The following is a 25,213-nucleotide window of genomic DNA, read 5'->3' as shown; positions in this document are numbered from 1 at the left end:
CAAGGTCTCAGCACACGGTCATGGTAATTGAAATCTTATTGATGTGAATGGAAAGGTTATACCTCCACCCATCCACTGTTGCACACACACACACACACACACACACACACACACACACACACACACACACACACACACACACACACACACACACACACACACACACACACACACACACACACACACATACACACACACACACACACACACTATGTACATACATTAGAAGATTATTCACATAAGGTGCACTGTTTGTCAATGGACAGTGCCTTCAAGGTTCCACCCCACCATAGAAAGATGGCTTTTAAAGTAGAAAAAGAAAAAGAAAATAACCAGAAGGTAGCACACCATCTCAGCCAGAACTTCTATTTTGTGAATGACTAAATCAAATCAAATCAAATTTTATTTGTCACATACACATGGTTAGCAGATGTTAATGCGAGTGTAGCGAAATGCTTGTGCTTCTAGTTCAGACAAGGCAGTAATAACCAACAACTAATCTAACCTAACAGTTCCACAACTACTACCTTATACACACAAGTGTAAAGGGATAAAGAATATGTACATACAGATATATGAATGGGTGATGGTACAGAACGGCATAGGCAAGATGCAGTAGATGGTATCGAGTACAGTATATACATATGAGATGAGTAATGTAGGGTATGTAAACATAAAAGTGGCATAGTTTAAAGTGGCTAGTGAATCATGTATTACATAAATATGGCAAGATGCAGTAGACGATATAGACTACAATATATTCTAGAGGTGTCCAATGTGACAAATAATTCACTGCGTGAAAACCACAAAGAAACCCACAAACTAAAACTACCGTATCTCCTCTCTCTCTCTCTCTCTCTCTCTCTCTCTCTCTCTCTCTTTCTCTCTCTCTCTCTCTCTCTCTCTCTCTCTCTCTCTCTCTCTCTCTCTCTCTCTCTCTGTCCTCAGATTCCACCATGACGCACGCTCTGGATCCCATCAGCTCCAACAGCACAGAAGACTGGAACACCACTTTCTTCACCTCTTCCAGGGACCTCCAGCACCCCCCATACCCATATTACCAACAGAACATCACCTACGTGGACCTCTACCTCCACAAGCCCTCGGTAGTGGTAGTCTTCATTGTGTCTTACCTGCTCATTTTCCTGGTCTGCATGGTGGGGAATTGTGTTGTGTGTTTCATTGTGTTGCGGAGCAAGAACATGAGGACAGTCACCAACCTCTTTATACTCAACCTGGCCATCAGTGACCTACTGGTGGGCATCTTCTGCATGCCAACTACCCTGGTGGACAACATCATAACAGGTTAGTAGCCAAAGGCCTCTTAACCCTAATCCTAGCCTCAACCACAACCCTAACCCTAGCTTCATGTCCACACTCCTGCTCAACCATAGTTTAACTGCAATTATAGTATATAATTATTATAATTATTAATAACACAACATGTAAAGTGTTGGTCCCATGTTTCATGAGCTGAAATAAATGATCCCAGAAATGTTGTTTATGCTCAAAAAACTTGTTTCTCTCAAATTATGTGCACAAATTTGTTTACCTCCCTGTTAGTGAGCAGTTCTCCATTGCCAAGATAATCCATCCACCTGATAGTTGTGGCATATCAAGCAGCTGATTATACAGCATGATTATTACACAGGTGCACTTTGAGCTGGGGACAATGAGTCCACTTTAAAATGTGCAGTTTTGTCACACAACACAATGCTACTGATGGCATCATGTGGGCGAGCGGATTGCTGGCGTTGTGAACAGAGTGCCCCACGGTGGAGGTGGGGTTATGGTATGGGAAGGCATAAGCTACGGACAACAAATACAATTGCATTTTATGGATGGCAATTTGAAAGCACAGAAAAATCGTCACTAGATTCTCAGGCCCATTGTGAGGCCCATTTATTTTAAGGAATCTTTGACCAACAGATGCATATCTGTATTTCCAGTCATGTGAAATCCATAGATTAGGGCCTAAAGAATTTATTTAAATTGACTGATTTCCTCATATGATGTCACGCCCTAACCTTAGAAAGCCGTTTTATTTCTCTATTTGGTTAGGTCAAGGTGTGATTTGGGGTGGGCATTCTATGTTGTCTATTTCCTTGTTTTTGGCCGAGTATGGTTCCCAATCAGAGGCTGTCTATCGTTGTCCTGATTGGGAATCATACTTAGGCAGCCCTTTTTCCCACTTTCCCACTTTTTTTCCCCACTTTAAATAATTTTCCCCCAAACAATACCCCATAATGAAAAAGCGAAAACAGTTTTTTTGGAAATGTTTATAAAACAATTCAACAGAAATATCTTATTTACATAATTATTCAGACCCTTTGCTTTGAGACTCGAAATTGAGCTCAGGTGCATTCTCCCTCCATTGATCATCCTTGAGATGTCTCTACAACTTGTCCACCTGTCCACCAGTCCACCTGTGGTAAATTAAATTGATTGGACATCATTTGGAAAGGCACAAACCTGTCTACATAAGGTCCCACAGTTGACAGTGCATGTCAAGCTGGGCCATGAGGTCGAAGGAATATTCAGTAGAGCTCCAAGGCAGGATTGTGTCAAGGGATAGATCTGCGGAAGGGTACCAAAACATTTCTGCAGCATTGAAGGTCCCCAAGAACACAGTGGCCTCCATTCTTAAATGGAAGAAGTTTGGAACCACCAAGACTCTACCGCTCGACCAAACTGAGCAATTGGGGGGAAAGGGCCTTGGTCAGGGAGGTGACCAAGAACCCGATGGTCACTCTGACAGAGCTCCAGAGATTCTCTGTGGAGATGGGATAACCTTTCCTGAAGGACAACCATCTCTGCAGCACTCCACCAATCAGGCCTCAGGTAGAGTGATACGACAGAATCCACTCCTCAGTAAAAGGCACATGACAGCACGCTTGGAGTTTGCCAAAAGGCACCTAAAGATTTTCAGACCATGAAAAAACAAGATGGTCTAATGAAACCAAGATTGAACTCTTTAGTCTGAATGCCAGGTGTCACTTCTGGAGGAAACCTGGCAGCATCCCTACGGTAAAGCATGGTGGTGGCAGCATCATGCTGTGGGGATGTTTTTCATTGGCAGGGACCGCGAGACTAGTCAGAATCGAGGGAAAGATGAACGGAGCAAAGTACAGAGAGATCCTTGATGAAATCCTGCTCCAGAATGCTCAGGACCTCAGACTGGGGCAAAGGTTCACCTTCCAACAAGGCAACGACCCTAAGAAAACAGCTAACACAACGCAGGAATGGCTTCAGGACAAGTCTTGAATGTTGAACCCTATTGAACAACTCTCTAGAACAACTTGAAAATAGCTGTGCAGCGACGCTCCCCATCCAACCTGACAGAGGTTGAGAGGATCTACTGAGAAGAATGGGAGAAACACCCAAATACAAGTAAAAAAGACTACAATCATCAGGAATTCAGCTAGAATTCACTCCAAGACTGCTTCAATCACGTGGACTGGGACATGTTTCGTATTGCGTCAGATAACAATATTGACGAATACGCTGATTCGGTGTGCGAGTTCATTAGAACGTGCGTTGAAGATGTCGTTCCCATAGCAACGATTAAAACATTCCCTAACCAGAAACCGTGGATTGATGGCAGCATTTGCGTGAAACTGAAAGCGCGAACCACTGCTTTTAATCAGGGCAAGGTGTCTGGTAACATGACCGAATACAAACAGTGCAGCTATTCCCTCCGCAAGGCTATCAAACAAGCCAAGCGTCAGTACAGAGACAAAGTAGAATCTCAATTCAACGGCTCAGACACAAGAGGCATGTGGCAGGGTCTACAGTCAATCACGGACTACAGGAAGAAATCCAGCCCAGTCACGGACCAGGATGTCTTGCTCCCAGGCAGACTAAATAACTTTTTTGCCCGCTTTGAGGACAATACAGTGCCACTGACACGGCCTGCAACGAAAACATGCGGTCTCTCCTTCACTGCAGCCAAGGTGAGTAAGACATTTAAACGTGTTAACCCTCGCAAGGCTGCAGGCCCAGACGGCATCCCCAGCCGCGCCCTCAGAGCATGCGCAGACCAGCTGGCCGGTGTGTTTACGGACATATTCAATCAATCCCTATACCAGTCTGCTGTTCCCACATGCTTCAAGAGGGCCACCATTGTTCCTGTTCCCAAGAAAGCTAAGGTAACTGAGCTAAACGACTACCGCCCCGTAGCACTCACTTCCGTCATCATGAAGTGCTTTGAGAGACTAGTCAAGGACCATATCACCTCCACCCTACCTGACACCCTAGACCCACTCCAATTTGCTTATCGCCCAAATAGGTCCACAGACGATGCAATCTCAACCACACTGCACACTGCCCTAACCCATCTGGACAAGAGGAATACCTATGTGAGAATGCTGTTCATTGACTACAGCTCGGCATTCAACACCATAGTACCCTCCAAGCTCGTCATCAAGCTCGAGACCCTGGGTCTCGACCCCGCCCTGTGCAACTGGGTACTGGACTTCCTGACGAGCCGCCCCCAGGTGGTGAGGGTAGGCAACAACATCTCCTCCCCGCTGATCCTCAACACTGGGGCCCCACAAGGGTGCGTTCTGAGCCCTCTCCTGTACTCCCTGTTCACCCACGACTGCGTGGCCACGCACGCCTCCAACTCAATCATCAAGTTTGCGGATGACACAACAGTGTTAGGCTTGATTACCAACAACGACGAGACGGCCTACAGGGAGGAGGTGAGGGCCCTCGGAGTGTGGTGTCAGGAAAATAACCTCACACTCAACGTCAACAAAACTAAGGAGATGATTGTGGACTTCAGGAAACAGCAGAGGGAACACCCCCCTATCCACATCGATGGAACAGTAGTGGAGAGGGTAGCAAGTTTTAAGTTCCTCGGCATACACATCACAGACAAACTGAATTGGTCCACTCACACAGACAGCATTGTGAAGAAGGCGCAGCAGCGCCTCTTCAACCTCAGGAGGCTGAAGAAATTCGGCTTGTCACCAAAAGCACTCACAAACTTCTACAGATGCACAATCGAGAGCATCCTGGCGGGCTGTATCACCGCCTGGTACGGCAACTGCTCCGCCCTCAACCGTAAGGCTCTCCAGAGGGTAGTGAGGTCTGCACAACGCATCACCGGGGGCAAACTACCTGCCCTTCAGGACACCTACACCCCCCGATGTTACAGAAAGGCCATAAAGATCATCAAGGACATCAACCACCCGAGCCACTGCCTGTTCACCCCGCTATCATCCAGAAGGCGAGGTCAGTACAGGTGCATCAAAGCTGGGACCGAGAGACTGAAAAACAGCTTCTATCTCAAGGCCATCAGACTGTTAAACAGCCACCACTAACATTGAGTGGCTGCTGCCAACACACTGACATTGACACTGACTCAACTCCAGCCACTTTAATAATGGGAATTGATGGGAAATTATGTAAATATATCACTAGCCACTTTAAACAATGCTACCTTATGTAATGTTACTTACCCTACATTATTCATCTCATATGCATACGTATATACTGTACTCTATATCATCGACTGTATCCTTATGTAATACATGTAACACTAGCCACTTTAACTATGCCACTTTGTTTACATACTCATCTCATATGTATATACTGTACTCGATACCATCTACTGTATCTTGCCTATGCTGCTCTGTACCATCACTCATTCATATATCCTTATGTACATATTCTTTATCCCCTTACACTGTGTACAAGACAGTAGTTTTGGAATTGTTAGTTAGATTACTTGTTGGTTATTACTGCATTGTCGGAACTAGAAGCACAAGCATTTCGCTACACTCGCATTAACATCTGCTAACCATGTGTATGTGACAAATAAAATTTGATTTGGTTTGATTTGATTTAGAGTGAGTTTAATTTAGGAAATCTGTTCCCAAGTATTCCCACAAAGAGAAAAAGAGATAATGCCTCACTGTAATCAAGGTCTGAAATGATTGTTATTTTCAAATACAATCTGTTTTTGGGATTAGTTGTGTTCAATTAGTTGTGTTCAAAGATGGCCCATGGCTGAAACTAGTTGACTATCCCTGCTATAGAAAAAGCCTAGTTTAATTCTTAATTTCTTAACTAACTTATCAACATGTTTTTTGAAAGATAGCTTTTAGTCAATCCAGATTCCCAGATCTTTATAAGTGGGGACAGGATCAATGAGGGCACCATACAAAGTACGTATGCATAAATCATCAGATACAATTTTACAAATTCATAAAAAATGAAAGCTGAAATGTCTTGAGTCATTAAGTATTCAACCCCTTTGTTATGGCATGCCTAAATAAGTTCAGTAGTACAAATTTCCTTGACAGGTCACATAATAAGTTGCTTGGACTAAGCTAACATATGACATATAATGGATCATTTAGCTATTTAATTTTGAATTTTAGAACATTGAGTTACACATCCATAAATGACAAAAAAAGAGAGTCAAAAAATGTATCATAAGGATTAAGGTTTTCAAATCTTTGTCCTATGTCTAAGAGATAAGAAAGCTCAGGAAATACAGTTGAAGTCGGAGGTTTACATACACTTAGGTTAGAATCATTAAAACTCGTTTTTCAACCACTCCACACATTTCTTGTTAACAAACTATAGTTTTGGCGAGTCAGTTAGAACATCTTCTTTGTGCATGACACAAGTAATTTTTCCAACCATGTTTACAGACAGATTATTTCACTTATAATTCACTGTATGACATTTCCAGTGGGTCTAAAGTGTACATACACTAAGTTGACTGTGCCTTTAAACAGCTTGGAAAATTCATCATCATGTTGTGGGGGTGCTTTGCTGCAGAAGGGACTGGTGCACTTCACAAAATAGATGGCATTATGAGAAAGAAAATTCTGTGGATATATTGAAGCAACATCTCAAGACATCAATCAGGACGTTAAAGCTTGGTGGCAAATGGGTCTTCCAAATGGACAATGACCCCAAACATACTCCCAAAGTTGTGGGAAAATGGCTTAAGGACAACATAGTCAAGGTTTTGGAGTGGCCTTTCACAAAGCCCTGACCTCAATCCTATAGAAAATTTGTGGGCAGAACTGAAAAAGAATGAGTGAGCAAGGAGGCCCACAAACCTGACTCAGTTACACCAGCTCTGTCAAGAGGAATGGGCCAAAATTCCTCCAACTTATTGTTGGATGCTTGTTGAAGGCTACCCGAAATGTTTGACCCAAGTTAAAAAATGTAAAGGCAATGCTACCAAATACTAATTGAGTGTATGTATACTTCTGACCCACTGGGAATGTGATGAAAGAAATAAAAGCTGAAATAAATAATTATTTATTCTATTATTCTGACATTTCACATTCTTAAAATAAAGTGGTGATCCTACATGACCTAAAACAGGGAATTTTTACTTGGATTAAATGTCAGGAATTGTGAATAACTGAGTTTAAATGTATTTGGCTTAGGTGTATGTAAACTTCCGACTTCAACTGTATATTTTTTGGACACATATTTAACTCCTTATATTTTGGGGCACAAAACTACCTCTATACTTCCATTTGTTTGTATGGGTTATCTTCAGATGAGTCCTGTAGAGAAAAACGGAGAACACAATCGTGTTCGTGAGAAATCCAATACAACACATCAATGAGTACCACTCTTTTTATTTTCAAGCATGGTGGTGGCTGCATCATGTTATGGGTGTCAGTGGAGGCTCCTCAGAGGAAGAAGGGGAGGACCATCCTCAGTGAATTTCAGAAAAATAAATATAGTGAAACAATAAAATTATCATTTTAAGATAAAACTATACTAAATATTTCAAATGATTGATTAAAACACACTGTTTTGCAATGAAGGTCTACAGTCGCTTCAACAGCAATCAACAGCATTCTATTCATATTGCCAAATAAAATGTGATTTTAATTTGATGAGGTAGCACCATGGTGTAGCCGGGTGGACAGCTAGTTTCCATCTTCCTCTGAGTATATTTACTTCAAAACAAAACTTTGGAGGCTCATGTTTCTCTCCCCTTTCAAAGACTTACACAGTAATTAGGATAACTTCTGGAGGACGTCCTCCAACCTATCAGAACACTTGCAGTATGAACTGACATTTTCTCGACCCAATCAAAAATTCAAAGAATTAAAACAGCATAAGCTACAGCTAGCTATCACTGCGGTGCAGAGAATGTGACTTTGACTTAAAGAGTGAGAAACACAATATTTGAACAGTTTTTAACAAATTAATTACTTCAAAAATGAAGGAGAAGCAATAGAAAGAGAGAGATTGAGAGAGCTATATTTCCTTGTATTTTTTTTCTCACTTTCACTTACCTAGCTAGAGAATGCAGCTGGCTAGTTTAGCCCAATCAAACCCCGGTCTCAAACAGAGAGGGATGCTATGTTAGCTAGCTGGCTATGGTTATCTAACATGGGAACTTTTCCAAGTCAAAGTAAGCTTTTGGTTTTATAAATGTATTGCCACCGGGGCCTGCCAGTGTAACTGATTTTATGTTGACTCTGAAATAATAATATATAATAATAATAATAATAATAATATGGTGACAATGATGTAGGCCGTGTGTAGTGGTTATGGTATGAAGGTTAGGCTTGGAAAGGATTTTTCGCCTGGTCAATTGCGTAGATCTGAGAAGGAATTATACAACGAGCAAATTGTCATGCTGTTTGCGTATGGCTGCTATGAAAGTGAACTGGCGGTGATCAGGTGTGTATTCATTCCGCCAATTCTGTTGAACGGAAGCAAAACTGGGATGAACATACCGGAATTTGTCCAATAGAAACTCTTGTTTGCAACTGTTGGACTAATGATTACACCCTAGATCAGCTAGATGCAGGCAAGAGTATGCAAAGCAGTATTGAATGTGTCACTGTCTGTCACCTTGATTACAAAAAAATTCCTCTTGACCTGTGCACCTATGTTGTAAACTTTCATTCGTAGCTAGGTTGTAGCAACCTCCATGATGGGTATAGGGAACATTTTAGTATCATGTATTTGCCTAAACCTATCGATGTTACATTGAGCTGGGTGAATGGAATATGAATGACAGTCAACCAATATGCTGTAATAGAAATAAGGCCATGCTCACTTAAAAAAAGTCCTCCCTCATCTTAAACGGCATTGACTGCCATTGATGGGTATGCTTGTCAGGCAAAGACTAGGGAGTTTTTTGGGGGGGGATAAAACAAATGTAAAATCCTAGAGGAAAACCTGGTTCAGTCTGCTTTCCAACAGAGGCTGGGAGACTAATTCACCTTTCAGCAGGACAATAACTTAAAACACAAGGCCAAATATACTCTGAAGTTGCTTACCAAGCCGACATTGAATGTTCCTGAGTGGCCTAGTTACAGTTTTGACTTGTATGTTTTACAGAGTATGGCTTCTATTCAACCCACATGGAAACATCCTTGCTCTCTGCCTAAGTACAATGCACATACAGTAGATCATTCCATCTAACCCATAACACAAAAATTACTACTGGCAGGCTAATTATACAATTATAAACAGATTAAAACGGGCTCAAGTCAGATAGTCTCCAACAAGATCAAGTATGTGTCCCTTGATATGAGTGGGAAAATTGACATGTTGGGTAATATTGAAACAGTCCAGAACAGCAATGAAATTAGAGGTAAGTTTTGAGTTTGATCCACGTACCAAGCAACAGTAAGCGGAGGGAGAGTGGGACCGCAACGGTGAGACAGGAATTATTCATTAGCTTTAGGAGGACAGTACACAAGAATAGTGATCATGGAGCAAGATGATTTGTAAGCAATGTATTCAAATGAGGAGATAGTAGGACAGTTTAGTTATTTTGATTTTGGAGTTGCACAGTACAGCTAGGACGCCACCACGGCCGGTGGAGTGAGGGTGACACTGGTAGCCAAAACCAGCGGGAGTAGCTATTTTTTTGTAAATATATATTTAAAAAAAAATAATAATAATAATTTCACCCCTCCACGGAGGACAAATATCTTCGTTTTTTTTACATACATTTTACCTATACATTTTACATACACATTTTACATATACATTTTACATACATGGTACTTTTACATATAACAACAATACATTACCAAAAAACGATTTAATCCCAACCCTCAGCCACTCTCAGCCCATCCCACCTACAGTATCACCATAGACCGCCCTTGTTCGGTTTCTATGTGCCATATATTTTTCAATTGTGCTGTGCTGTTTTACAACATTTTAAATCTTTCTAATTGTGTATTTTCCACAGATTGTGAGCTAAAGATGAAAACCTTTCCTACGAGTATTATTATATTATTTATTGACTGACTATGGCTTTCCAGATCGCACAACACTGCTATTTGGAAGGTTCATTTTAAATGCATGTTGTGATTTTTTAACGATTCCTGAACCTGCGACCAGAAACAAGCTACATAGGGGCAACACCAGAATAAATGATCTATTGATTCTGTCTTTTCGCAACAAAATCTACAGAGCTGAGACTGTTGTATGCCCCATATATATAGCATTCTGCTGCAAGAATTTGAAATAATAATTTAAATTGAAAAACTCAAATTGTTGAGTCAAGTGTAGTTTTTTGTACCATTTCATAAACCATGTGTCATGGTCAACATTTTTGTCCTGAGATAAAACTTGTACATTTTTACATTTATGCCAGTTCCTTTCAGCCAATTTGTATCTTTAATATATGGCAGTCAAACAAGTTCCCTACCTTCTCCCTTTTCCACTTGCCAGCTCCATTTTTGTGGTAGTGCTGCAATCAGTTGGAAATAAATTTGGATAGAGCAGATATTCCCATATATTTTTGATAACTGCATGTGTGACATAACTCCTCCATTTATATTCATAATATCATTAATAAATATAATTAAAAAAATTAACATTTTTTCCATAAAGAATATTTTTTATTAATCAATATATTTGAGTTTGTTGTAATATTTGTTCTGTCTTTTCTGGAGGATAAAACTGAAATTGTAACCAGCTTTGTATGGCTTATTTAAGAAAGGGCGATACATTAAACAAAATTTAATTTTCAATTAGTCGGAAATGAGAAGTTTTAATCTGTATATAGGCAAAAAAGCTATTTTGAACAAAGGATGAGCTTTTCTTAATTTTTTTTATTTATTTTTTATTTCACCTTTATTTAACCAGGTAGGCTAGTTGAGAACAAGTTCTCATTTGCAACTGCGACCTGGCCAAGATAAAGCATAGCAGTGTGAACAGACAACACAGAGTTACACATGGAATAAACAATTAACAAGTCAGTAACACAGTAGAAAAAAATGGGGAGTCTATATACATTGTGTGCAAAAGGCATGAGGAGGTAGGCGAATAATTACAATTTTGCAGATTAACAACACTGGAGTGATAAATGATCAGATGGTCATGTACAGGTAGAGATATTGGTGTGCAAAAGAGCAGAAAAGTAAATAAATAAAAACAGTATGGGGATGAGGTAGGTAAAAATGGGTGGGCTATTTACCGATAGACTATGTACAGCTGCAGCGATCGGTTAGCTGCTCAGATAGAAGATGTTTAATAATCTACTGGAGAACCATTTTGGGGTTTAAGTATAATTTTGGGATGAGTGAAGCTTTTAGTGAGAGGTTTAAAGCTTTAATATTGTATAATTTTAGCCCCCCAAACTCATATTCACTATATAAATAGGCATGTTTAATTTTGTCTGGCTTAGCATTCCAAATAAAAGTATATATTCATTGCTCATATGATTTTAAAAACAAATAATATGGAGTAGGCAATATCATTAGTAAGTAAGTAAACTGTGATAGAACCAAAGAGTTAATCAATGTAATTTTTCCATTAATAGACAAGTATTTACCACTCTGGGGTTGCAAAATGATATCCATGTTTGCTAACTTTCTCTTGAAATGAATTGTGTTAAGTTCATTTATATTTTTTGAGAGTATGTCTACCTCATCATCCACCCATTTTATTGGTCAACTACAAGGTAGTGTAAACAATGTATTTTTAAACGATCCAATAAGTAATATGGTACACTTGTCATAATAAGATTTTAATCCAGAGAGGCTAAAAAAGTGATCAGATCTTCAATGAGACTGTGCAGGGATCCAGATTGCGGACTTAAGAAAAAAACTAGAGTCATCAGCATACATTGACACTTTTGTTTTTATCCCCTGGATTTGTAACCCCTTGATGTTCCTCTTGGAACTAATTTTAATAGCTAGCATTTCAATGGCCATAATACATAGATATGGTGACAATGGACAGCCTTGTTTTACTCCTCTTAAAAGCTCAATACTTTCTGAGAGGAACCATTGTTTACTATTTTACATATGGGGTTGCTGTGCATAACTTTAACCCAATGTATAAGAGATTCACCAATATTCAAGTATTCCAGGCATTTATATATAAATTATAATCGTACTTTATCTGCTATGAAGACCAGACCTGGTATCTTCAATGTTCCATAATGTTCAATTGTTTCAAGTAATTGTCGTATGTTATCTCCAATATATTGTCCATGCAAAAAACCTGTCTGATCAGGATTAACAATATCTGGTATAACTTTTTTTATTCTATATGCTATGCATTTTGCCAGGATTTTCACATCACAACATTGAAGTGTTAGAGGTCTCCAGTTTTTTTAATGGACTGGATCTTTATACTTACCACCTGGGTACTGTTTTAGTAGTAATGATATCAGACCTTCTTGTTGAGTACCTGAAAGTCTACCATTTGTATAACAGTAATGTAATTAAAACATTCTAATAATGGATATTTTAGTACATCAAAAAAGGTGTTTTTCCAGACTGAAAAGATTGTATTGCCTCAAAAAGTTCCTCTTCTGTAAATTGGCATTCACACGGGTCTTTCTGGAAATTTGTTAATTTTACATTATTATTATTATTAGTAGTAGTAGTAGGAAATAAATCCTTACAGTTAACATAATTCAGTGGAAATGGAGTAGACTGAAAAGAAAACGTATGCTTAAAATATTTTGCTTCCTCTTTCAAAATATAATTTGGTGAATCATAGATAACTCCGTCATTTGTATCGAGTTTCTGTAAATTATTTTCGGTAGAATTTCTGTGTTGAATATTCAAGAACATTTTTGTGCATTTTCCCCCATTTTCCATCCAATTCGCTTTATTTTTGTACTGCATTACACTTGATCGTTCTTGAATAAGTACCTCCATTTCTTTTTGTTGTTCCTCTAACCTTTTTTGTGCCTCTATAGTACAGTTGCCATTAACGTCTACCTGCGCTATTACTTCCTCTATTTATTTTATTAGTCTAATCTCTTTTGACTTTGTACAAAACAAAGTTAATTATGAATAATTTTGTCTTAGTTAAGAACAAATTGTCATCCAATAGGCTTTGATTAAATTTCCAATATCCCCGTCCACGTGGAAATTATGTAAGAGTTCTATGGAGGCCAATTCCTATTAATACTTTTTAAAACTTTTGATGCTAGCAAGAATGAGACTAGGAAGTAATCAAGACGACTAGGTTGATTAAGCCTCCTCCATATACATCTCACTAGGTCAGGGATTTTCAACCTCCATATATCCCCTAGTTCTCATGTATCCATGATCTTTGTGATCTCCTTAAGTGCTTGAGGGTGATAGTTTGTAGAATGATTTCCTTTACGATCCATTGAGGTACTTAAAACCGAATTATAATCTCCCACCATAATAATAGATTATTTTGTTGCTTGTGAGCTCAATAGATTATTATATATATTTTCAAATATTTTCATCATTTTTGGGCCAATATAGATGAATTAGTCAGATCTGTTTTTGGTCCAGTAGCATATTTAAAATAATCCATCTTCCTTGTGGATCTGTTTGCACAGTTTGCACAATCAGATCAAAATGTGTATTAATTAGTTAAATCCCCCCCCCCCCCCCCCCCCCCCCTTTGAGTTTCTTTGCCCATGACAAATATATATTTCTCCCTCCCAGTCCTTTTTCCACCCAACCTCATCTATATTCTTAGAATGAGTTTCCTGTAAACAATATATATTATATTATTTATCTTTTAGCCATGTAAAAATGTAGCTTCTTTTTTTATGATCTGCTTTACAATTATAACTTGCTATACTTATTTTCCCACTTAATGATACTCAAGTTTCAATTATACTTACCACAACCAATGTCTGTAAACTTACCATTAAAAAGCACCATGATGATTAAGTGTCCATATAATTTGCACTGTTAAGCATACTGTAGCTGCAACTTTGTAAACCAATTGTCCTAATATTTCACCCACTAAAACCTCCCCCCATATCTAGGTCTGTTGTCACTAAGACCATCAGACCATCTCCCTGACTCACGATGCACCTTTGCGTCCTAAGGCAAACCCTTGGCCGCCAATTGGCGTTGGCCAGAGGGAAATGTGGGCAGTCCCATGATAACATAATTATCTATTAGGATGCCTAAGAGAACTAACCAAATAACATGGAAAACAGTCAGAAAAGAATTGTAACAATAATACATAATATTAAAATAAATAATAACAGCACACAGCACAATCTTATACATGCATGCTCATATTTGAAAGTCCTAGCTGCCTGCACCCGCACGCCTGACTAGCATCACCACCCTGGATGGTTCCGAACTTGAATATGTGGACATCTATAAGTACCTAGGTGTCTGGCTAGACTGCAAACTCTCCTTCCAGACTCATATCAAACATCTCCAATCGAAAATCAAATCTAGAGTTGGCTTTCTATTCCGCAACAAAGCCTCCTTCACTCACGCCGCCAAACTTACCCTAGTAAAACTGACTATCCTACCGATCCTCGACTTCGGCGATGTCATCTACAAAATTGCTTCCAACACTCTACTCAGCAAACTGGATGCAGTTTATCACAGTGCCATCCGTTTTGTCACTAAAGCACCTTATACCACCCACCACTGCGACCTGTATGCTCTAGTCGGCTGGCCCTCGCTACATATTCGTCGCCAGACCCACTGGCTCCAGGTCAGTCCATGCTAGGTAAAGCTCCGCCTTATCTCAGTTCACTGGTCACGATGGCAACACCCACCCGTAACACGCGCTCCAGCAGGTACAGTGCCTTGTGAAAGTATTCGGCCCCCTTGAACTTTGCGACCTTTTGCCACATTTCAGGCTTCAAACATAAAGATATAAAACTGTATTTTTTGTGAAGAATCAACAACAAGTGGGACACAATCATGAAGTGGAACGACATTTATTGGACATTTCAAACTTTTTTAACAAATCAAAAACTGAAAAATTGGGCGTGCAAAATTATTCAGCCCCTTTAAGTTAATACTTTGTAGCGCCACCTTTTGCTGCGATTACAGCTGTAAGTCGCTTGGGGTAAGTCTCTATCAGTTTTGCACATCGAGAGACTGACATTTTTTCCCATTCCTCCTTGCAAAACAGCTCGAGCTCAGTGAGGTTGGATGGAGAGCATTTGTGAACAGCAGTTTTCAGTTCTTTCCACAGATTCTCGATTGGATTCAGGTCTGGACTTTGACTTGGCCATTCTAACACCTGGATATGTTTATTTTTGAACCATTCCATTGTAGATTTTGCTTTATGTTTTGGATCATTGTCTTGTTGGAAGACAAATCTCCGTCCCAGTCTCAGGTCTTTTGCAGACTCCATCAGGTTTTCTTCCAGAATGGTCCTGTATTTGGCTCCATCCATCTTCCCATCAATTTTAACCATCTTCCCTGTCCCTGCTGAAGAAAAGCAGGCCCAAACCATTATGCTGCCACCACCATGTTTGACAGTGGAGATGGTGTGTTCAGGGTGATGAGCTGTGTTGCTTTTACGCCAAACATAACGTCTTGCATTGTTGCCAAAAAGTTACATTTTGGTTTCATCTGACCAGAGCACCTTCTTCCACATGTTTGGTGTGTCTCCCAGGTGGCTTGTGGCAAACTTTAAACTACACTTTTTATGGATATCTTTAAGAAATGGCTTTCTTCTTGCCACTCTTCCATAAAGGCCAGATTTGTGCAATATACAACTGATTGTTGTCCTATGGACAGTCTCCCACCTCAGCTGTAGATCTCTGCAGTTCATCCAGAGTGATCATGGGCCTCTTGGCTGCATCTCTGATCAGTCTTCTCCTTGTATGAGCTGAAAGTTTAGAGGGACGGCCAGGTCTTGGTAGATTTACAGTGGTCTGATACTCCTTCCATTTCAATATTATCGCTTGCACAGTGCTCCTTGGGATGTTTAAAGCTTGGGAAATCTTTTTGTATCCAAATCCGGCTTTAAACTTCTTCACAACAGTATCTCGGACCTGCCTGGTGTGTTCCTTGTTCTTCATGATGCTCTCTGCGCTTTTAACGGACCTCTGAGACTATCACAGTGCAGGTGCATTTATACGGAGACTTGATTACACACAGGTGGATTGTATTTATCATCATTAGTCATTTAGGTCAACATTGGATCATTCAGAGATCCTCACTGAACTTCTGGAGAGAGTTTGCTGCACTGAAAGTAAAGGGGCTGAATAATTTTGCACGCCCAATTTTTCAGTTTTTGATTTGTTAAAAAAGTTTGAAATATCCAATAAATGTCGTTCCACTTCATGATTGTGTCCCACTTGTTGTTGATTCTTCACAAAAAAATACAGTTTTATATATTTATGTTTGAAGCCTGAAATGTGGCAAAAGGTCGCAAAGTTCAAGGGGGCCGAATACTTTCGCAAGGCACTGTATATCTCACTGATCATCCCTAAAGCCAACACCTCATTTGGCCGCCTTTCGTTCCGGTTCTCTGCTGCCTGTGACTGGAACGATTTGCAAAAATCGCTGAAGTTGGAGACTTTTATCTCCCTCACCAACTTCAAACATCTGCTATCTGAGCAGCTAACCGATCGCTGCAGCTGTACATAGTCTATCGGTAAATAGCCCACCCATTTTTACCTACCTCATCCCCATACTGTTTTTATTTATGTACTTTTCTGCTCTTTTGCACACCAATATCTCTACCTGTACATGACCATCTGATCATTTATCACTCCAGTGTTAATCTGCTAAATTGTAATTATTCGCCTACCTCCTCATGCCTTTTGCACACAATGTATATAGACTCTCCTTTTTTTCTACTGTGTTATTGACTTGTTAATTGTTTACTCCATGTGTAACTCTGTGTTGTCTGTTCACACTGCTATGCTTTATCTTGGCCAGGTCGCAGTTGCAAATGAGAACTTGTTCTCAACTAGCCTACCTGGTTAAATAAAGGTGGAAAAAAAAAAAAAAAAAAAAGACACAATAAGCAAACAAGAAAATGCTCACCCAAATACGACACTCCAAGTGGCCAGGGATTTTAATGCAGGGAAACTGAAATCTTTTACCTCCTTTCTACCAGCAAGTCTACTGTGCAATTAGAGATGAAAAAAACTCTAGGTCACCTCTTTTCTACACACAGTGACGCAGACAAAGCTCTCCCTTGCCCTCCATTTGGCAAATCTGACCAATACTCTATCCTTTTAATTCCTGCTTACAAGCAAAACCTCAAACAGGAAGTACAAAGGATGCGTTCAAAATGGAAGTGGTCCGATGAAGCGGACGCTAAACTACAGGACTGTTTCGCTAGCACAGATTGAAATATGCTACGGCATTCATCCAATGGCATTGAGGAGTTTACCATATTAGTCACCAGCTTAATTAATAAGTGCATCAACGACATAGTCCCCACACCGTATGTACATATCTTAACCAGAAGCCATAGATTGCGAGCAACATCCACACTGAGCTAATGGTAGAGCTTCCACTTTCAAGGAGCAGGACACAAATCTGGACACTTATAAGATATCCACTATGCCCTCCGATGAACCATCAAACAGGCAAAACATCAATACAGCACTAAAATCTAATCCAACTCTGACACTTGTCAGATGTGGCAAGGCTTGCACACTATCATGGACTATAAAGGGAAACCCAGCCGCGAGCTGCCCAGTGACGCAAGACTACCAGAGGAGCAAAAATCCTTCTATGCTCGCTTCTGGCAATCAACGCTGAATCATGTATGAGAGCACCAGCTGTTCCTAACGACTGTGTGATCACACTCTCCATAGCCCATGTGAGTAAGATCTTTACATAGGTTAACATTCACAAGGCCGCAGGGCCAGACGGATTAGCAGGATGCATATTCAGAGCATGTGCTGACCAGCTGGCAAGTTTCTTCACTGACATTTTCAACCTTTCCCTGACCCAGTCTGTAATACCCACATGTTTCAAGCAGACTACCAAAGTACTCATGCTCAAGAACACCAAGGTAACCTGTCTAAATGACTATTGCCCCATAGCGCTCAGATCTGCAGCCATAAAATGCTTTGAAAGGCTGGACCCACTCCAATTCACATACAGCCCCCACATATTCACAAATGAAACAATCTCTATTGCACTCTACACTTCCCTTTCCCACTTGGATTAAAATAATGCATACGTGAGAATGCTGTTTATTGATTACAGTTCAGTGCCCTCTATGCTCATCACTAAACTAAGGACCCTGGGATTAAACACCTCCCTCTGTAATTGGATACTGGACCCTCTGGCAGGCACAACCCAGGTGGTGAGGTTAGGCAACAATACGGTTCTCTACGCTGACCCTCAACATGGGTGCCCCTCAGAGGTGCGTGCTTAGCCCCTTCCTGTACGCACCCACAACTGCGAGGCTGTCACACAACTCCAATACCATCATTAAGTTTGCTGACGACACAACGGTGATAGGCCTGATCACTGACTACAATGAGACAGCCTACAGGGAGGTCAGAGACCTGTCAATGTGGTGCCAGGACAACAAACTCTCCCTCAACGTCAGCAAGACAAAGAAGATTATCGTGGACTACAGGAAACGGAGGGCCAAGCACACCCCATTCATGACAACACCTTTTTCCCCCTCAGGGGGCTGAAAAGATTTGGTATGGGCCCTCAGATCCTCAAAAAGTTCTAAATCTGCACCATCAAGAGCATCTTAAATGGCTACATCACCTCTTGGTATGGCAACTGCTCGGCATCAGACTGTAAGGCGCTACAGAGGGTAATGCATACGGCTCAGCTCCCTGCCATCCAGTACCTCTATACCAGGCGGTGTCAGAGGAAAAATTGTCAAAGACTACAGCCACCCAAGTCACAGTCTGTTCTTTCTGCTACCGCAGAGCGTTACCGGAGCACCAAGTCTGGGACCAAAAGGCTTGAGAACAGCTTCTACCCCAAAGCCATAAGAATGCTGAACTGTTAATTAAATGGTTACCCGGATGTTCTGCTTTTCGCCCCCTACCTACATGTACATAGTACTTCAATTAATCAATCAATCACCTAACCAAACCTACATGTACATATTACCTCAATCAATCACCTCAACTACCACGTACCTCAGTACACTGACTCGGTACCGTTACTCCTTGTATATAATCTGTATATTGCCTCGTTATCGTTATTTTGTTGTGTTATTTTGTGTTACTTCTATTTTCTTTTTATTTCTTTGTTAATTTTAAAACGGCATTGTTCGTAAAGTGGCTCGTAAAGTAAGCATTTCACCTTAAAGGCTACACTTGTTGTATTCAGCGTAACTGACAAATAACATTTTATGTGAAAAGAGATTCAACCTCAGAATCCATTTCACATGAAAATATTTGTCCCAGATATCTCCTTTCTTGTATATTCTAAATATCTCTTCTTTTGACAGGCTGGCCTTTTGGGAGGTTAGTGTGTAAGCTGAGTGGGATGGTTCAAGGCATATCAGTGTCAGCTTCAGTTTTTACTCTGGTGGCCATAGCTGTGGATAGGTGAGGTTTCTTTCAACTGATTAAATAATTTTATTACATTTATTGTGCGTGTTTGTGTGTGTTTAGAAAATTTCAATGCAATTTCACAGCACAACAGACAATTTCACAATACAGACATTTTACAGAATGTTCTCCCCCTCACCTCCCGTCTGAACAGGTTCCGCTGCATCGTATACCCCTTCAAGCAGAAGCTGACAATCTCCACCTCCACACTGATCATCATCATCATCTGGGTGCTGGCTATCTCCATAATGTGTCCCTCAGGGGTCATGCTCCAGGTACACTGTCTAATGCTGGTGCATGTCAGGTTTTATTAATCAACGGATTTGAGAGGGACACATCAACATGTCAAGTTTAACATCAATGTAAAGCGTAAGCATCAGACACATTCTCATCCCCTTCTGTTTTTTTATGTGACTCTGTATTTCCAAGGTGACCAAGGAGCAGCGTGTCCTTATCCTACTGGGGGACGGCTACAACAACACCCGCCCCTTCTACTGGTGCCGTGAGAACTGGCCCAATCAAGAGATGAGGAAGATCTACACCACCGTCCTATTCGCTAACATCTATCTAGCCCCATTATCACTCATTGTCATCATGTACGCCCGCATCGGATTCACCCTCTTTAAGACGGCCATTCCCTCCTCCGGCGGGTGCAGTGGTAGTGGCAGCAGCGGTGGGACGAAACCCAGCCTGGACAACCACCGTCAGTCGAAGAAGAAGAAGAGGGTGATCAAGATGCTGTTGGTAGTGGCGCTTCTCTTCATCCTGTCATGGCTCCCGCTGTGGACGCTGATGATGCTAAGCGACTACGCCAGCCTGACGGCAAGCCAGCACCGCATCATCAACATCTACGTGTACCCGCTGGCCCACTGGCTGGCCTTCTTCAACTCCTCCGTCAACCCCATCATCTACGGCTTCTTCAATGAGAACTTCCGACGGGGGTTCCAGGCCGCATTTAAATTCCAGCTGTGCTCCGCAGTCATGGAGCGCCAGAAGACCTACTCGCATCGTATCCAAGGCAACGCAGTGTTACCAGCGAACCTGCACCTGCCCACCGGGGCCGGCTCAGGGGGGTCGGAATTGGCTTTGGTGAACAGGAAGGGGCTGGGTCGGGAGGAAGTTGTCGGGCGGACATCCGGCGGGCGATCGTCAGAGAGCGACGTGAAGGAGCAGGATCTGATCATGGAGGATCTGGAGAAGGTATCCCAGATTTGAACATTTCAAAACATACTGTATTGGGACATGTACAGGACAGATTTAAACATTTCATAGATACTGTATGTGCCATTGGGACATGTAGTGGACAGATTTAAAGATGTGATTTTAATCACATATACTGTAACACACATACTGTACTGTACATGCCATAGAGAGACATTCACATAACCTGGAGTAGGTATCAGATTTAAACATGACATTTAAACATGTACTGTTACATTTACTGCAATACCCATACTGTGCTATAGACATTCAGGAAATGCAGAAGGTATCCCAGAATACACACATACTGTACCTGCCATAGAAACCTGAGGCAGACGCTGCACTGAGAAGACCCTAACACCATGGAGAAGATATCCCAGATTTAAACACTGAATTTTAACATGTACTATAACACATACACTGTACGTGCCATTGCCCATTAGGACCGGCCAGAGGAGCCAGACCCTGCAATGAGCACAGAGGATACAGGCTGGGTCCCAAATTGCACCCTATTCTCTAAATTATTGCAACAACTTGCCATGTGGCACCGTTTTTAAAGGATTGTGGGTAATTCCAATTTTTTTGACTTCATGACACTTTTACACAATATTATATGCATGTTTGAAGAAAGAAAACTATAGTTCTGTATTAGTATTAAGCAGTTTGTTGTGCTTTGAGGTGTACTGGATCATGGTACATGGATATCAAAGCCGATGACACAACATTTTCCCAACATCAATAATGTCATGAGCACCACCCTTAATGACCGAGGCAAATGCAACATTCCACACTGTTTGCAGCTCTACCACCACTTATTATACTGCTAGTGGATTGAGCATTATGCTCAACAATGCCTGCGAAAGTGGGTTAAAATGACTGATAATCAAAAACATAAATCAATGTTAAAACAATAAGACACAATCACTGAAAGTAACTAATCAAAATTATGAACTAGATCTAACAGATAACAGTTTTGGAATTGATCAAATTAAGTTGGATCTAAGGCATTTTTTAGATGCTGGACTTGTGAAACACCAAATGTTAAGTATATTATACGTATGAATACCTCAGCTTGGAAATACTCAAAATGTTGAGTATTTTTCAAAATACATTTACATCATTTAGGAGACACTCTTATCCAGAGCAATTTACAGGAGCAAAGCCTTGCTCAAGGGGACATTGACAGAATGTTCACTTAGTCACATCGTGGATTCGAACTAGGGACCTTTTGGCCATAACCGCTAGACTACCTGTCACTAAACTAGCACAATATTTTTTACGCTGCAGGCACATCTCTGCTTAGCAGAAGTATGTACAATCTGTCTAAACATCTCTTTCTGAATGTCATGAATATGTTTCATTATTGTGTCCGTGTTTAGTGGATGGTGGATTAATCCATACAGAGACACTGATTGTGGCGAAGAGGGAAGATGGTTAACAGGGAATTCTTTTTATACACAATTCTTGATTATGTTCAATTACATGCCAATCTCTCTATGGGGAAAGTCTGATTGGAAAAGACAACATTAACCATAGATGTAAGAAAGATTTGATTTGAGCATCATCTTGTATCATACTGCACTTTGATTGTCTTGTCTCAAACATTGCATTCCATTTGCTTGCACCAAATATGCAACCTTCCATTCCAGTACCTCTTTTGTATTGAAAACCATAAGTAGAACACATTGTTCTTAAACTGATGTTTAAGGGGGCACATTTTCTCCTTTTTTTTCTTCCACAGGTTATATATGACCTATGAGACACACTTAATGTCACAAAGAAATTGTGCAGTCAACCTTCATTCAGCCGTGCAGTAGCCAGTGGACATCAATTTCCTCATGGCTCTTTAGGGTCATGACTGACTGGTGACATTTAAGGATGACATCTCACACTTAAGAGGGACATCTTATTGAATGTCATATGATATGCATGGATTCATCCTTACCAGTGGACAATACCTGTGCCTCTTGCTGGGCTATGCTCAGTCAATGCTCAGTGGGAGGGTGGATGGATGCAGGGGGACACTTGTTGTGCTCCGCACCTCTGTCAAAGATGGGAGTGAGAGGATGGATGCAGAGGGACACTTGTTGTGCGCCACACCTCTCAGTCAAAGGGAGGGGCACTCAGAGCCGAGGCGAACGCAGTGATGTGCCTATTCAGTTGCCTTGGGACTGATTAGAACATGACAAGAGACCATGCAGGGATGAGAGATGCCTCCTGCTGCTGCACACTTAGACAAGAGGACTGGGAATAAAAGGGAATAGAATCAACCAACCACCAACAATTAAGCAGTGTACTTATGAGATACAGCGAAGGATATTATTTTATGTCGTTTTGTTTGTATTTTAATAGTGATTGTGAATATTCATTTTTAACGATCAGTGTCTTGCACCAGAATTTTATGCTGCTTTTCTGTGTGCTAAAATATTGTAAACTCTTCTGCTGAACAGGAATAGTTGTTCTGACTAATTTATCCTTGTTAACAAAGAAAATATTACTTTATGACTGACAGCCTACTTAATTTGGATAGATTAGGCTATCTATATGTCATATAAATACAGTGGCGGTGGAATTTTGTAGCTGTATTCATGCATGTTTTACTCTTTTGGAAAACCTTTATGATGTTGGAAAACCTTTATGATGTTGGAAAACCTTTATGTTGTGGAAAATAACTGGTAGCCTAATATTTCACTTCCATCATGGTTTCTAGTTCCCATGCAACACTGTGTCTTAACATAGTAACATAACATTCACAGTTATGTCAGTCGACACAATGACACTCTTAGGAAACAGGGAATTATGGATCTAGACCAGGGCTCTCCAAACTTGTTCCTGGAGAGCTATCCTCCTGTAGGTTCTCATTCCAACCCCAGAAGTATAGCCTGATTCGGCTTATCAACCAGTTCGTTATCAGATTAAGGTGTGCTAAATTAGGATTGGAGCAAAAACCTACAGGAACTGTCCCGTTCGTCATATGAATCGGACCAAGTCGCAGCGTGGTATGCGTACATTCTTTATAAGGATGAACACAGAACAAACCAACCAAAAAAACAAAACGACATGTGACGCTATACAAATGAGTGCTAACAGGCAACTACACATAGACAAGAACCCACAAACACAAAAAGGAAAATGGCTACCTAAATATGATCCCCAATCAGAGACAACGATAAACAGCTGACTCTGCTTGGGAACAATATCAGGCCACCATAGACATACAAATTACCTAGACCTACAAAACCCCTAGACATACAAAAACCTAGACAATACAAAAACTAGTATACCCACCCTCGTCACACCCTGACCTAACCAAAATATAAAGAAAACAGAGATATCTAAGGTCAGAGCGTGACAGGAACAGGGTTTGTCATCAAATGTCATCAAATGTCATCAAATGTTATGATAGGTTGTCTGTTGTTGTCATGAAACTGACAGGGCTGTGATTTGTCATGAAGTGTTGTCACAATAGCGGTGTTGTGATTGTCCGGTTCAAGAAATGTGTAACATAAAAAATAAATACCTCAGCTTATCGGTTGAAGATGAGTCCACCCAGCCTCTGAGATTGTACAATCATTTGAAGTGTTTACAGCTGCTAAGTAATCGTAATAAATCAGTTAAAAATGATTTAATTTTGAAGATGTCAAAGGCGTGTGTTCCCACATGAAAAAACAGTTTAGTATTCACTGTAGTGGTTTTGCGGACTTTACTGTAGTATTCACTGTAGTGTTTATGCAGACTAAAGTACTGTAGTATTTACTCTAGTGTTTTTGCAGACATTACAGTAGTATTTACAATACTGCTTTTGTTATATCATTGACATAGCAGTGGTGGCTTTGTCTTTGAGGAAACCTACTGGACAAAATACTCAAAGAGCAGATTTTCCATAACACGTATGTAGGATTCAGAGCTTCTGCTCTTTTTTTAATAAACTGTAGGAAACACATTATATGGTCTATACTTGGCATGTAGGTTTCGTATGGGTGGCACACATTGGGATATGGGTTAATGGGCAGTGTATGTGCAAATAAAATACTTGAATGTATACTATAGTAATTACTGTAGTGTTTTTGCGGATATTACTGTACTATTAAAGTGTTTTGCAGACTAGTGTTTTTGTGAACATTACTATATTTTTTGCTGTGGTGTTTTTGTGGTCTGCAGTATAATGTAGTATTTACTCTACAGTATACTACAACATTCTATATATAGTAAGTACTACACATGCTCGAGGTATACTATAGTGTGTAGTATAGTATTCTACAGTTTACCACAGAATTCTATAGTAAGTACTGTAGT

At 40.5% G+C, this 25,213-nt stretch overlaps 1 protein-coding gene across 1 annotated transcript; it reads left to right on the top strand.

The window, feature by feature from the left end:
- Positions 1-956: 956 nt before the first annotated feature.
- LOC139409875 (neuropeptide FF receptor 2-like) lies at positions 957-22,676 on the top strand. The gene is made up of 5 exons (XM_071155268.1): positions 957-1,305; positions 19,615-19,714; positions 19,872-19,992; positions 20,147-20,917; positions 22,659-22,676. The coding sequence occupies exons 1-5, from the start codon at positions 957-959 to the stop codon at positions 22,674-22,676; spliced, it is 1,359 nt and encodes a 452-aa protein (XP_071011369.1).
- Positions 22,677-25,213: the final 2,537 nt, after the last annotated feature.

Source organism: Oncorhynchus clarkii, chromosome 5 (genome assembly GCF_045791955.1).
Source record: "Oncorhynchus clarkii lewisi isolate Uvic-CL-2024 chromosome 5, UVic_Ocla_1.0, whole genome shotgun sequence".
Lineage (NCBI taxonomy): Eukaryota > Metazoa > Chordata > Actinopteri > Salmoniformes > Salmonidae > Oncorhynchus > Oncorhynchus clarkii.
The sequence above is the reverse complement of the archived record's forward strand: the minus strand, read 5'-3'. Positions and strand labels throughout refer to the sequence as shown.